Below are 16179 nucleotides of genomic sequence, written 5' to 3' on the forward strand. Positions count from 1 at the left end.
TGATCTAGATGTGTCTCCTGTCACATTCATCCATTTGATATTTGTTAAGAACCTACATGATGTCTTAATTTTTTAAGCTTATTTTTGTTATGTTATGTCCAGTACTTACAGTATCCTAAATACTGAAGAACCAAGTAAAATTTTGTTAGATAATTTTATATACCTTACTCACTGTGTCTTAGAAGGTGAATATAGTTATTCTATGTCCACAGATATCATAAGAACCAATTAGGCACCCCGATACAAGGTTACATATTTATTTAAAAGGCAAAATAAAATCAATTTATGTTTTTAAAAAATGCTACAAAAGAAATAAAACATGAGCTTTTTTTTGTCCTGGTTTTGAACATGGGAATGATGCCGTTAATTCTCATCTTCCTTACCCCTTTCATATCTGCCTCTTAAATCAGCATTTATTATTTTCCACTAGCAAATTTTAATGGGACAATAAATACCTCAGTACGCTCATCACCAATAATCCTCATTTTCAAACACAAAGGATTTAAAAAATCCAAAAGCTTCTAACGTTGCGTGTTCAAATAAATTAGCATATATAGAGATAAGCAAATATTGAGTAAACTTCTATACAATCTTTTTCCGGCTTTACTGAGGTATGTATATATGCCTCAAAACAAACGTGAATATGGATATTTGATGAGGTATCTGTATACCTGAATCAACTAACCTTCAAGTCTGAACTTCCTATTATGAGTTAAAGTAGTTATTGAGTTGGAATTTATAAAGTAAAGCCTAAAATGTCCCTCGGAGTACACTTTGCTGGGAAAACACTTGCTGTTATACAAATATCATAATAGATTCCATCTTTGGCTACATAAACTACTAACCAGCTAAAGAAAACTGGAAACTTTGAAAACGGAGATATGTATTCTAATTCAAACCTTTATTCATTTTAAATGCCAAGTACTTACAGCAATATACAGAAATATCTCTTTCTCAGTTAAATTATTGATGCCTATAATAATCCCAACAATAGAAAAGGAATATTTTGATTATGAGGGAAAACTTAAGAAATAAAATTTCAGGATGAGATAAAAATCAAGTAAGATATTCAAGCTAAGAGTGAGATTAATGTTGAAAACATCCCAAAACTTTTTAATGCTATACAAATGAAATAAACATCAAAAGGTTGCTGTTGGGTGTTTAAAATAAATGAAAGATGGGCAAAAACAAAGAAAACAGCATATATCTAAGACATTTTTTGCTAAAACCAACACTACTTGAAGGATTTGTTACCCTTTACATCTAACTAAGCAAAGAAAAGCACATATAAGAATGAGTATCTGTTACAACTAAATAACCAGGAACACTTTCAGTGAGTAGATGAACTCATGACAATGAACCCTCAAATTCCTCTCAGCCTAAATATTTAAATACTTCCACTTCATTAAAGTAAGAGCTTTGCATCCATAAAATTCTTTAAGATAACACTGTATTTACTACTGAATTAAGTCATTTCTCCTCTGGTTTTTATATGCATGTTTCATATTTATGAAAAAAAATAATGTATTGTGCTTACTCCTTTCTCTCTCCAATATATTTCCAAAGAACACAACCATAAAACATTGCTGTGGCAAAACAAATACGTTCTGAGAAAATATTACCCTATTTATTTTCTGCTGTAAAACATCTTAGAGCCTTTTACAGACATTATATGTGAGTGTGTGTGTGTATATATATACATACACATATGTACATATATATACACGTATACACATACAATGTGCAGAGAGGATTAAATCTACAAAGTGGCATAGCTGTACTTATTTTCAATTTCAAATCCACAGGTATCTCAAATGGTAAGCAATTTGAAAACGTTGCTCTGAATTTGAGAAAAACTGAAAGTTTGAGAATTTCAGAAAAACTGAAAAATTCCGTTCTATTTTTCCACATCAGTTGCACTTAACCTTGGACTTATGGACTCCTCAATTCCACTTTTTTTCTGAGTAGTGTGAAATCGAATTTACATAGTTTACTTGCAATGATTTTAATGTTTTGGGATGACTATGTTCTATCAGTATCACTCTTTAAAAACATAACTAGCAGAAAGTTTACATAATTGTAAACTTTAAAACGAGGAATAATTGAGTAAGAAACACATGCAGTAAGGCATTAATTCAGCAACTCTGGGTTGACCAGACAAGCACATTCAAACAAAGGTATGAATCTTGACAAGCTCCTGACAGTAATCTCTGAAGTCCTTGGAATATCTAGTCTGACAAGAGTGTCTTTATTTATTTGGGGCTTTGGTTCATCCCAGATAGGTATCCTAATAACTGATTTATGGCAGAGGCCTGGGGCAATACGGTATCAGACCTCCCTCTGTAGGCACTGGAGACTGAGATACTAAGGGAGTCCAACTTGTAAGCTACTAAGGCAGCTTAGTAGGCAGGTCCTCCACAGCTACAAGATCAAATTCTAGTAAAAACTCTGAAAAGCAACAGTCAGTGAGCTCTTCTGGTGGACAATATTCTGTTCATGTTTTCCTAACTTGCTGTAGGGAGAATCAACTGCAGCTTACAGATGTACAATAGAGGACAAACGAAATCTTCCACCTGGTTCTCTCTCTTAGACTCTGCCCTTATACGTCTTTTCCTTTAATAATTTTAACCTGTATCCTTTCACTGTAATAAACTGTAACCATGAATATAAGTGTTATTTGGGTTAAGTTCCTCTAACAAATAACTGAATTTGAGGGTGGTTTGGGGAACCCCAAACAACATAGAGTTTTTAAAAAGCATTCCTTTAGTATTTCTCTGTTAGTGAGTTCAAAGTAAATCCTATTGTTAAGTCACATAAATACCCTCCACCTTTAAAATTAAGATAATCTACAAAAGAGCTGTATTTGGAAAAGGAGAAACATACTTAACAGTCACAAAATCACAAACCTTATTATTTTCTCCAGAAGCTATAATTCTTTCAAAAACAATGCTTTTAACTTAAAGATAAGGCCTATTTTCATTAAAGTCTTGGAAAACATAAAAGAGCTGCACATAGCAAAAAACTAAAAAAATTTTGAGAAATCAAATTTCCACAGAATTAAGATATTTAAACAATAATTTAATTTTTCCCCAAAATCTGCGTATTACCCAAAATCTGTGTATTTACCAACTAGCAGTCCAAAAGCCTGAGAGAGAATATTATATTATACAACTTTGTTATGACATGTTTGCTATTATAGGTGTAGGTTTCTAATGAGGCCTATACAAAACAATAATCAATAGTTAAATCACTGGTATGACATCACTAATTGGCCCGTTCTCTCTTTTTGGTGGCAGCCACTTACATGCAATAATGTTGATGCTCAGAGGAAATCAAAACTTTCACCATCTCCTGATTATATAAAAACTTTTAAAATTAAACAAAACAAAAAGTTTAAGATGCTAAAGTTATCTTGCAAGTGTTCGTATTTATTTTATATCCTGAAACTCAGTTCCAACCTTTTTTCAACCCTTTAGGTTATATCCTCAATTTTCCAAGATTTTTATAGTGCTAAATTCCAACACTTCTCAGAGACATTAAAGTGTGTGTGGGCACACGCACGTGCATGCATACACATACATACATGTGAAATTGTGTATGTGGGAAAAATCTCAACCACCTACCTTTAAACTAGACTTGTAGTCTGTGTTCACTTTGAACATGAGACCAAGTCGTAAATGAATTTCCTTGGCTCGACAAAAGCTGGGGTCAACATAAAGCACATCTTGAAATGCTTTAATTGCCCTGAAAAAAATATAAACATAAGAAACTGTAATTTTTAATACTTATGTATATGTCATAAGTATAAGAAACATTCTAGGTATTCAATTTTAATGAAAGTACCAACTTTATAAAAAACAGTATGAATGAACAGGTATTTATTAGAAAGGGGTAAGAAAGCTCATAATCCTTTTTTTCTCAATTCCATCAACTATTCAAAAATATCTGAATTTTAGTGGAAATTACTACAAATCTTTCTGAAACATCTCAAGGAGGAAGAGCAGGAAAATGTGAAAAGGTGAGAAAGTGAAGTGAGAAAGTTAATCCTGTTTCTGTTCAGCTTCATATAAGCCAACCTTTAAAACTTTATTTCTGCCTTTCATTTTTGGTTTACTCTTTTTTTTTGTAAATGACGAGGTCTCAATCTGTTACCCATGCTGGAGTGTAGCAGGATAATCACAGCTCACTGCAGCCTGGACCCCCTGGGTTCAAGCAATCTTCTTATTTCAGCCTTCTGAGTAGTTGGAACTACAGGCTCATGCAACCATACCTAGCTAATTTTTTCATTTTTTGTAGACCCTTTGATGTCCTGGATGGTCATGAACTTCTGGGCTCAAGGGATCCTCCTGCACCAGCCTCCCAAAGAGCTGAAATTACAGGCAAACACCTGGCCTGTCTGCCACTCTCTAACTACTATTCTAAGTATGTGTAATAATATGGGTAGGGGATCAACTTTTATTTTTTCCACATAGATTTCCTATAGTCTAGCATACTTTGTGGAGCAGATTATTTTAATCCCAGAGCAATATGGTGCTACCTTTGATATAAATCAAGTACTCATGTTCATGTGGGACTGTTTCTGGGTTCTCCAATCTAATTCAGTGTTCATTAGCCTATCAATTCACCTTTGCTTAAATGCTATTATATTGTCTTAATTATTGTTTCTTTTTAAAATGGGTCTCTCCAATAAAGAAAATCCACAGATAAGTAGAGTTTTTTTTTTTACTAGTGAGTTTATTTTTAATATTTTTACTGCTTGAATTATGTAAATGATAACTTCCTCAAAAATAAATACAAGAGCAAAAAGTCTGCTTGAATCTAAATTATTCTCCAAATACTCTGAAAGTAGTAATTTAGAATCTTAAGTGTTTCTAATACAAATGACAATTTTCTATAGAGTATAAAAAGATACAGATACCAGTAATAGCACAAAATAGGATATAGGATACACACATGCCCCAATAGGTTAGTCTGATAACTAATTTCCTACTTCTAAAATTATGTATATTTTTATACATAATTAATATATATTAATTCCAAGATTACACATTTTAAAAGGTAGGGGGATTGGGGAATTATACAGACATCACTTAAGACATTAATCTTTCACTTATATATTAAAGTCATTACTATTTTGTATCTATGTTAGCTTTATCTCTCAATTGATGTTCTTATCTTCAATCTGTGGGAGAACATGAGTTATCACAACTATATGAAAATTAATCAACATGATGCACACTTGTTTATTTCCCCTAAACTGTATAGGATACAGTTTCCCTGTCATTAGTCTTATACTGGACTTCACCTAAGTTAATTCTGGCTGACTAAAATGATTTTATCTATATGCCCAGAGAAATAATTATAAATACTGATTAAAATAACCATCTTCCATCTTTACATGAAGCAAAGTATAATAAATTATTCTACTAACTACAACTTATATCCTTATTTTGAATACATGTCCCTAAATTCTTTACCAGTGTTATCACTGACTTGGGCAGTCAGGGTCAGGTCCCCAGTGAAACCTGACGTTCAAGCCAGAGAAAGCCTGAAGCCTGAAAACTGGGCTGCCAGTTCCAAGTTGAGTCTGTGACCCAGAGTGAGAACTTCCTTGACAACTTTTAGCCAGCCGAAACGTGCTTTTTCTAGGCCACCTTGGACTAATCAGCATGCACTCCCCCGTTCTGAGCCCACACAAACCCCAGACTCCACTACACTTTAGCACTATCCACCTTTGGGTAGCGGATACCCACTTCAGGTCCCCTCTCAGCTGAGAGCTGTTCTGTTTCTCAGTAAAACTTCTCTGCCTTGCTCACCCTCTAGTTGTCCATGTTACCTCATTCTTCGTGGACCCAGAACAAGAACCCAGCACCCGCCAAAGGGCAAGGCATAAAGTGACTGCAGCACTGTAGCCTTCCTGCCCTCTGCCTGCACCAGGCAGCTGCCCCATTTGACAGGAAGCAGCAGTGGGGCCAGGCCAGCCCAGGAACTGTTGTCTGGAGACAGGTAATGGGACTGAACCAACTGGCAGGCACGCAACGCCGTTCATTGGAAGTGTGTGGACTTGGTGAGGGAGCGGTAATTACGTGCTGTAACATTTGTGGGGGCTCAGACACCGGGACTCCCCAAGCCAGAGCTGTAACAAACTGTAACACCCCATTTGGGGCTCTGTAGTTTCTGATATCTCCGCATATTTTCAGTGCCACAGCGCTCCCCTAGTCCAGATGCCCAAGGCGGAAGCCACTGAAGAACTGTTGGTCCAGCCATAGACTTGCACAGAACTCACCCACGTGCCAGCACCTGGAGCTGCCCAACCTGCCAGCACACCTAACTGTATGCCATGGCCAGACCCCATGGTCACTGGCTCACCCACGTCTTGTAACTCTGCACCTGGCTCTCCACTGGTGGGTGTGAGATCTGGGTGGGTACCATGAGCCTAGCACAGCCTGCAGGGCCAACTGGGCAGAGCCAGTCCAGCCATCAGGAACCAAACTTGAGCAGGGGCCGTACTAGCCAAACAGGTCTTGTGAAGCGGCACCCAAAGAATCCTTTGTCGGTACCCTTCCCAATGACAACTGAACAGAAATGTCTTTCGATTTCAATGCCAAAATATGCAGAAAATATGCATTTTTTTGCTTTCAGTGGGAATTTTGTTTGAATTATTAGACTGGGGACCCAGACATCAGGTCTGCTTATACTACTAAATAAATGATTAAATAACAGTGACCAAGAACTAACAGATTTATGACTGATTATACAGGAAGGTTATGAATTAAGTTTAAGATCCCTTAAAACAATATAAACCATTCATGAAAAAAAATCTTTATAGAATCTTTAATGCTCAGTAGCAAACAATTCAGTATTTCCAGACTTGATGTAATTAAATGCCCGAAAAGCAGAGAAGGAAGAAAAACAGATGGCAGGAAAAGCTACCCAGGTTAAAGTTAAATATTCACCTGTGGGAAAACACGTCAAATAGCTGTCAGTGCATATTTAAGAACTTCGTAATAAACATTACGGCAACCTACACATTGCGAATCTTGATCATATACTTATTATCTTCCTTTGGACTGTCACAGCACTCAAATAGGGTAAAACATTAAACAGGAGCATGGCAGTTTATAACCAAGTCACCAGTTATTGGCCAAGAGGAAAGGATGATAGGCTGAACTTGATTAGGAACTCCCATAAAATAAGTGGTACTACTGGAAATGTGTGGTTATAGACATTAAAATCACCATTTACTGGAAACAAATAGTATAAGTCAACTTACCAATGAAATGCATTGTAGTAGAAGTAGACCAAACCAAGGCCATATAAAAATGCAGCATTCTGTTAATATAAAACACAAAACAACCCTTATAAGAGATTTTATATCTATTACACATATTAGTAAGAACTCAAGTAATGAGAAGTTTTAAGTTCTGAATATTTTACCATATATTATAATATTTTTCTCTACTTTTTCTCTAGTTCTCTCCATTTTGTAAATTGGAATCAATTTTCCATTCAATGTTACCAAAAAAGTACTTTTTTTTTTTTTTTTAATGCACAGCATTACCCTCTACTAAATGTTAGCACAGACTGTGCATCCCTCATCCAAAATACTTGAGACTAGAGGTGTTCCAAATTTCCGACTTTTCTGGGTTTTAAGTACTTGCATATCCATAGATACCTTGGGGATGGAACCTAAGTTTAAACACAAAATTCATTTGTTTTCTATATAGCTTATACACATAACCTGAAGGTAACTGTGTACAAAACGCTGAATAGTTTTGAGTATGAAACAAAGTTTTTGTATATTGAACCATCTGAAAGCGAAGGTGTCACAATTTCAGCCACCAAGAGCACAATCTGTGGTTGTTTGGCATCACCATCATTCGTAATCAGGAATTTATATATGCCACTGACAAGCAAATATTTTCTTATACTAATTCACACATAAGTGCTTAAAACAGTAAAAAAAAAAAATGACACAACATTATACAGTGAGAAAACAGTGTCTGGATAACTAAATAGCAAGGTAGCATACAATCATGGGCCATGTTAATGACAGACAACAATATATATACAACAGTGGTCCCACAGGACTATAATTGATTTTTACTGAACCTTTTCTATGTTTAGATATACAAACACCATTGTGTTATAATTACAGTTTTCAGTATTGTAACATGCTACACAGGTTTGTAGCCTATAAACTAGAGGCTATACCATACAGCAAAGCTGTGTAATAAGCTGCATCATTTAGGCTTCTGTAAGTATACCATATGATGTTCACACAATGATGCAACTGCCTAATAATAAATTTGTCAGATTGCATTCCTGTCATTAAGAGGTGCATGAGTGTACCTGTATCAGCTGATAAACTGCAAAAACAACAACAACAGAACAGCAGGCTCTCAGTCTCCACCTATGATGCTGTATTTTGATGAAAAATTTACTGTATACACTGTATTATTTATTTATGTTTTGATATGGAGTCTCTGTCATCCAAGCTGGAGTGCAGTGGCATGACCCAGGCTCACTGCAACCTCTGCCTCCCAGGTTCAAGTGATTATCCTGCCTCAGTCTCCTGAGTACCTGGGACTACAAGTGCCCACGATCACACCCAGCTAATTTTTGTATTTTTAGTACAGATGGGGTTTTACCATGTTGGCCAGGCTAGTATAGAACTCCTGAGCTCAAGAAATCCACCTGCCTTGACCTCCCAGATGCTGGGATTACAGGCATGAGCCACCATGCACGGCCTAAATGGCTTGTTAAATGTTTCTGCAGAATTATCTGCCTCATACACAAATGGCTTTTACCTTGGACGTCTCTTTCATCTTATAAACTGACATGATTTCTTGTTATGAATGCCTGCTGTCCTAGTCCTTCGATGAGTCCATCAGGCATTTTCATCACATTGTCTGTAGACATCTTCCCTGCAGTCTTAAAAATACCACCTTCATCATCACTATTATCACAATCACCTTAATTCAACCAGACTATTCTATTTCACAATTGTTAAAAGAACAACCAGGGCCTCATTATTAATGTTAGAGTCTTGATATACAATTCTTCTAGCTTTATTTTGTGTATTTAAGGAACAGAGATGTCATTTTTTTCTTACTTGACTTAGAATATCCTTCAAAGTTACCACCTTGTTTATTTTCATCTCTGAACACGGTCACAGAGCATAGCTGTGCCAGACATTAAGACAATGATGTCTTTAGTCACTGCATTGCAAGTACAGGCAATAGCATATACAGCATCATTCTTTATGCTAACTCCTTCTGAAGACCTGCCACACTCACATGTCTGTTCATTCATGCCAGCATGCTATTCAAGAAAAATTTTTGTATTTAGTCTTTATTGATCTAAAGATATTCTATACTGCTCACATGGTTGAATTAATGAAGTCACATTTGGAGAAAAGGACATGCCAAAAAGATTATTTCTGAGTAAAATTTCAGCTGAAGGATGAGCAGAGCAGATGTCAACCAGTCCAGCTTCTTGCAATGAGTACAAGCAGCTAGTACAAAATATTTACAAAACCAGTCAGAAAAGATGTTGCTGGTAATCCATGCCTCTCTGTTAGTATAATAATGAACTGGTAAGAAATTCACTCCCTGAACAGAGTACACAAACTGTTGTCAACCACAGTAAGTTCAGATTTATGCATGCTTGTCACATGAACACATGCCAGCAGTTATTTTTAAACTTCTGCAACTAGCTTGTTGAATACTCAACTGTTCTCTTCAGTTTTCAGTTTACTGTAATAACAGCCACTTGTTTGATGATGAGCACACTATCATTGTGTCAGGTATTCAGTGCAACACTGACAGATCCCCTCTTTCAATACACAATCAAAATCTACGTTTTTAACTTTATGCAGTGTTTTCCTATTTCTCATTAACTTCAGTTCATCCTTTCTGCATGTAACTTCAATAGTTTATCCTTCTGTTTCTTCAAGTCACATTGGTGATCATTCCAATGCTATGCTCTTCTATAAATGTTTCATACTTACATCACAGTTCAGTTTCTCTACGTTTCACTTTATGTGCTACAAACATAAATGCTTTCTCTTTTTCTTATCATTTTTACCCAAAAGGGTATCTGCCAGACTTTTGTGATACAGTGTCTTTACATCACTAAGCAGAGAATAAGCAAAAAACAGTGCATATAGGTTTTGGCCCCATGTGGGGCATTGTGGAGAACCTGTCATTGGCACATCCAGTCTACACAAGTGTTATTTTATTACCCTTTGTGGCCTTGCTTATCTGGATTTATCTGGCATGGCTGGAAAAGGTATGTAACAGCTGAAGGGACCTCAGAGTGTCCTCTTCCCTTGGGGATGGTGAATAAACTATGTGCTGTGCACCTGCATTTGGACTAGGACACATCACATGAGGCTGGGTGTGAAATTTTCAAGTTTTCAATTTATGGAGCACACTTTAATATTCAACAGTTCTCTTCAGTTTTCAGTTCACCGTGATAATCTCCGCTTGTTTCATGATAAGCACACAATTATTATGTGGGATGTATTCACAGCAACACTGACAGATGCCTTCTTTCGATATACAACAGAAATCTATACACGATGCTCAATGTGTATAAAAACAATATTTTAAACTCAGAAAAGTCACCTAGCTATTACATTTTTAGATTTTTAGATATCACTAATTCTTTTTGCGGCATGAAACAGGGAGATGGATTCCTGAAGTAAATTATAATTTTCGGTTGCCTTGGCATGCATTTTGAATATAAGCAGAGCTTTTTCATATTTGAAGCAGGACTTAGTTGCCCTTGAGACAGTTTCTAATTTCTCCCTCTTCTACTTCCTCAATATAGTTAATCTACATATCTGCCTTAATCTACATATCTGCCTCCTGGTTACCACTTCCCTATGGAAGAGCTAGATACAACCTACTTGATTTACCCCACTAACCCTTACAATCTACAAGGATGACACAGGTATGTCACCACGACTACCTCAGTCACACTCTGAACTCCTGTAACTTGCTCTAAACCCATGAATTAGAATCACTGAAGGAAACCTGCTTGGGTAATACCCTGAGTCCTAACAAAGGCTTTGGCCCATAGTTCCCTCACACTGTCTCACCTGGGTTGAGCATCCCAGAGAGTTCCCCCTTTCCATGTACCTTGCAAGGCATGTTATCTTTTCTCCGTAATACACTACTTCTGTTATTTCATTTCTATTGTGGTGCCCCATCCTCTGTTTCACCTGACTTTATACCCAAACCAAACTCTCCTCCTGTCAAAACTCTCCTAGAGATGTCTGTCTTGGTAGGAATAAAGTAGACCCTAGTTAAATAAGAGCCACAAGGCTTCTGCCTGAACAGATGCTGCATGGCTTATGACAGGGTTACTTCCCAGTAAACCATGTTAAGTTGGAAGTGTGGCAATACATTTAAATGCACCTAACTTACTGAGCATCACAGCTTAGCCAAGCCTAATGCATGATTAAGACATTTATTTATTTTATTCTATTTTTTGAGATAGAGTCTTGCTTTGTCAACCAGTTGGAGTGTAGTAGCACAATCATGGCTTCGTGCAGCCTTGACTTCTCAGATTCTGGCAATCCTCCCACCTCAGCCTGCTGACTGACTGGGAACACAGGCACATGCCACCATGCCTGGCTAAGTAATTTTGGCAGAGATAGGATTTCACCATATTGCTCAGACTAAGGCACATTTGCATTAGGCACATTTGCTCAGACTAAGGCACAGTCAGGCAAAATCACTGAAAACAAAAATTATTTTATATTAAAGTGTTGAAAATCTCATTTAATTTACTGAATATTATACTAAAAGTGAACAACAGAATGGCTGTATGGTAACAGAAGCTCACTGCTTCTGCTGAATACATACCACTTTCACACCCTCACTATGTCAGAAACTAAGAGTAATCATTGCCAGTAAGGAACTGTCTTTATAGACGCATTTCTTCTGACAGGGTCATCTGGTGAGAAGGACGTCGGATCACAAGTATTGGGCCATCCACCAAAATATAGCAGAATCCTTTGAAAAGCACACTGTATACTTTCATGGCCACCTCTCCTGGATTCCTTTCATGGCAAGGCTAGAACGTATAGGCATTCTCTAGAGACCTCAAAACCAACTCAGATGTCAAGTACTCAAAGCTCACAACATTAAATAGCTGTGGTAATCCTAAGCAAAAAGAAAAGCTGGAGGCATCATGATGCCCAATTTCAAGCTATATTGCAGGGATACATTACTCAAAACAGCATGGTACTGGTCCAAAAATAGATGTTTACACCAACGGAACACAATAGAGAGTCCAGAAATAAAGCCATACACCTGTGGCCATCTGATCTTCAAAAAAGCTGACAAAAACAAGGGGAAAAGACTCCCTAGTAAATAAATGGTGCAGGGATAACTGGTTAGCCATATGCAGAAGACTAAAACTGAACCCCTTCCAGTTTACAGTTACCAAAAGTCATAGTTGATTAAAGACTTTAAATGTAACACACAAAACTATAAAAACTTGGAAAGACAGCTTAGGCAATACCTGGGTAGCCATATGCAGAACACTAAAACTGAACCCCTTCCAGTTTACAGTTACCAAAAGTCAAAGACGATTAAAGACTTAAAATGTAACACACAAAACTATAAAACCCCTGAAAGACAGCTTAGGCAATCCCATCTTGGACATAGGAATGGGCAAAGATTTCATAACAAATATACCAAAGGTAATCGCAACAAAAGCAAAACCTGACAACAGGGATCAAATTAAATGTAAGAGCATCTGCAGAGCAAAACAGAGTAAGCAAAACAAGCAGATTAAATGGACAATCTACAGAATGGAATGAAGTATTTTCAAACCATGCATCTGACAAAGGTGTCCATAAGGAACTTAAATTTACAAGAGAAAAACAACTTCATTAGAAAGTAGGCAAAGGACATAAACCAACATTTTTCAAAAGAAGACATATATGCAGCCAACAAGCATAGGAAAAAAAAAGTTCAGTACCACTAATTATTAGAGAAAAGCAAATAAAAATCAAAATAAGATAACCTCTCACACCAGTCAGGATGGTTACTATTAAAAAGTCAAAGAATAGCAGGTGCTGACAAAGTTGCTGAGAAAAGGGAACACTTATACATCCTTAGTGGGAGTGTAAATAAATTAGTTCAACCACTGTGGAAAGCAGTATAACAATTCCTCAAAGAGCTAAACACGGAACTAACATTTGAGTCAGCAATCCCATTATTGAGTATATACCCAGAGTATATGCTCACTATATAAGTGGCATAAATGATGATTTATGCTATTAATCATTGTACCACAAAGACAAATGCATGCGAATGTCCACTGCAGCACTATTCACAATAGCAAAGATATGGAATCAACCTAAATGCCCAGCAATTAAAGTGTAAAAAAAGAAAATGTGGTGTATATACACCATTGAACATTAAACTGCCATAAAAAGGAATAAGATCATGTCTCTTGCAGGAACATGGATAGAGCTGAAGGCTATTATCCTTACCAAACTAAAACAGGAACAGAAAATCAAATACTGCAAGAGACACTGGGATCTACTTTAGGGTAGAGGGTGGGAGGAAGGAGAGAAGCAGAAAAAGTAACTATTGGGTACTAGGCTTAATACCTGGCTGATAAAACAATCTGAAGAACACGTCCTAGTGACATGAGTTTACCTACGTAACAAAGTTTCACATGTGTCCCAAATCTAAAAGTTTTAAAAAGAGAGAAAGAGAATACAGGCAACATATCAACTGTGTCTACTACATTTTTTTAATAGAAATGGTATTATTCTACCTAGGAAACAACAGTAGTTCAATAAATGTCACTATTTCAACCCTTGATTGATTAACTCATAACATAAAAAAATGTTGGGAATATAAAATATAAACAAACAAGAAATATGTATGCTCACAAATAAATGAAAATCATTATAGCAACTCTTCATCACAAAATGTAATCATTTAAATTAGACTTTGCTTACCAAAATGTTATATGCCTATAACATTTTCTATTTCTTCCTAATTCATCTTCCAAACTTCTTATTGAAGTATAACTAATATATTTTCAAATATCCACTCAGATTTATTACAATTTGCCTAATATTTTTCTTAAAAACAGCTCATACTATATACCTTAACTTATTTTACAAAAATCTTTAACCCTTGCCATGAGAAACAGAAACTCGGCATAAGTAGAAGGCAGTACAAAAATAGAATAAAGTGAACATACCAAAATTCAACTAGCTTCATTTGCCTAGAATTGATTTCAAGAAATAATAAAGACAAAGTTCAGTAAAGAAGAATATTAAAATATAGGTACTAAAACACTTCTTTGTTTTCTCAAAAAAACTAAAAGGGGAAAAAAGAATAATTAAATAGAAGTTGAATACTGCATATCAATAAGAATGATAGTATCTGTGAATGAAAAGTAGAAACAACTGATAGAAGCTCCATAATGACAATATCCATGACACAAGATAAAGCACATGAAACCATGGAGACTGCTTAGATGAAGAACTAGATCTGTGAGTCTAAGGAAACCAACAGAACTAGGAGATCTTGAGACAGAATTCTAAAAAGTAGAGAGCTACAAAGGGAACTTCAGAGACCTGAGGAAGTTTAAACTCTTGTTAAGAAAATTACCAAGATCAGGGAAAAAGCTATTGAAAGGACCAGAAAGAACAATGTCTACAAAACCGAGATCCATAACTACTATCATCAAACAGACTGAAAAAATCTGCACATAGAGAGCAGTGAATTCAAGATCTCACCTAAGTGTTTGGGAATAACTAATATGAGGACTGAGTACTCTTCAGGACTCATCTCAAAATTCTTAAGATAAAACCAGAAGCCAGACTGCATAGAGACATCGGGACTCAAAGAATTACAATATGGCAAGTTGCCTGTCTCTCCTTGTTGCCTTCTACATGTTCCAGACAGGGTACTGCTGAAGGCTCCAACACAGGCCACTAAAAAAATCCTATTACTCCTAGCCAAAACACTAGGAAAAGAATGACATAAAAACTGAAAACTTATCCACAACACTGCCAGAAACCAAGGGGTAAAAAAGTATAATAGCATTCTCCCATACTCCACTACACACAGACATAATAGGGCTGCAATAGGGCTAAGAAGGAAACTGATATTCTTATCCCAATTACCACTAGGCCGCAGACTGCATACCACAACTTCCAAGCACAGTAGTGTCAGCAGAACAAGCCAAAAGCTTATCTTCCATCCTTTGCTGGCAAAGGGAACTGGCACTCTGGATTCTTCTGGAGTATCAACAAAGAGATGAGTAAATCTTTCATTTGCCATAAAGTAGAAGCAGATGATGACACACAGATTCCACTACAGAATATTTTAGGCAAGGCCAAACAAAAAGCTGATGTACACACCCCTTCGTCATTTGTACCAGGCAGTGCTCCAATTTTTCTAACCAGATGGTGTCAGTAGTAACGAAATTGGACTTAATTGTATATCTCCATCTAGCGAAAGTAGGCAGTACTCCATTTCACCCACCAGGATATTATAAAGAGGGCCCTGTGGAGAGATAAACCTTATTTATGTGGGAGAAAAGAACAGGTGCACTGAGGTTATTTGGAACTTTGCAACCTCCTTTTTTATTCCCTTTAGCAAGGCCCAATAGGAAGCTGTGTCACCACATACTCCTAGCATCAACCAGGCAGCATTTGGTAGACCACAGTTGGCTTTATGATTGCCCCAACCTTCCCTTCCATCAGAAGAGCCCAGAAGGGAACTCACCTCAGTTACATCCTCATGCTCTTAAAGATAACAATGCCCAGCTTTTGCCTAACCCTAAGAGAGTATCAACAAACCCCACTAGAAACTTCACTGTGCATACTCACCCACACTTACAAGGCAGCCTGCTTTAAAAATATGTAGAGAGAATGGCTGGATGTGGTGACTCATGCCTGTAACCTCATCACTTTGGAGGGCCGGGCTGGAGAGATCATGCAGTCAGGAGTCTGAGACTAGCCTGGCCAACACAGTGAAACCCCATCTCTACTAAATATACAAAAATTAACTGGGCAAGGAGGGGTGCATCGGTAGTCCCAGCTACTCGGGAGGCTGAGGCACGAGAATCACTTGAACCCAGGAGGCGGAGGTTGCAGTGAGCTGAGACTGCACCACTGCACTGCAGCCT

General features: G+C 36.9%; 1 protein-coding gene across 27 annotated transcripts in view; it reads right to left on the minus strand.

The window, feature by feature from the left end:
• Nucleotides 1-16179, minus strand: part of UTY (ubiquitously transcribed tetratricopeptide repeat containing, Y-linked) — a 210932-nt gene that overhangs the window by 134636 nt on the left and 60117 nt on the right. For all 27 annotated transcript variants that reach the window (XM_015128642.3, XM_077989767.1, XM_015128647.3 and 24 more), the window contains exons 5-6: nt 7274-7332; nt 3624-3744 (exon numbers count right to left, since the gene is read on the minus strand). In XM_015128642.3, the coding sequence (XP_014984128.2) occupies nt 3624-3744; nt 7274-7332 (180 nt within the window). The remainder of the gene's footprint in view (nt 1-3623; nt 3745-7273; nt 7333-16179) is intronic.

The sequence above is a fragment of the Macaca mulatta genome, chromosome Y (genome assembly GCF_049350105.2).
Source record: "Macaca mulatta isolate MMU2019108-1 chromosome Y, T2T-MMU8v2.0, whole genome shotgun sequence".
Taxonomy (NCBI): domain Eukaryota; kingdom Metazoa; phylum Chordata; class Mammalia; order Primates; family Cercopithecidae; genus Macaca; species Macaca mulatta.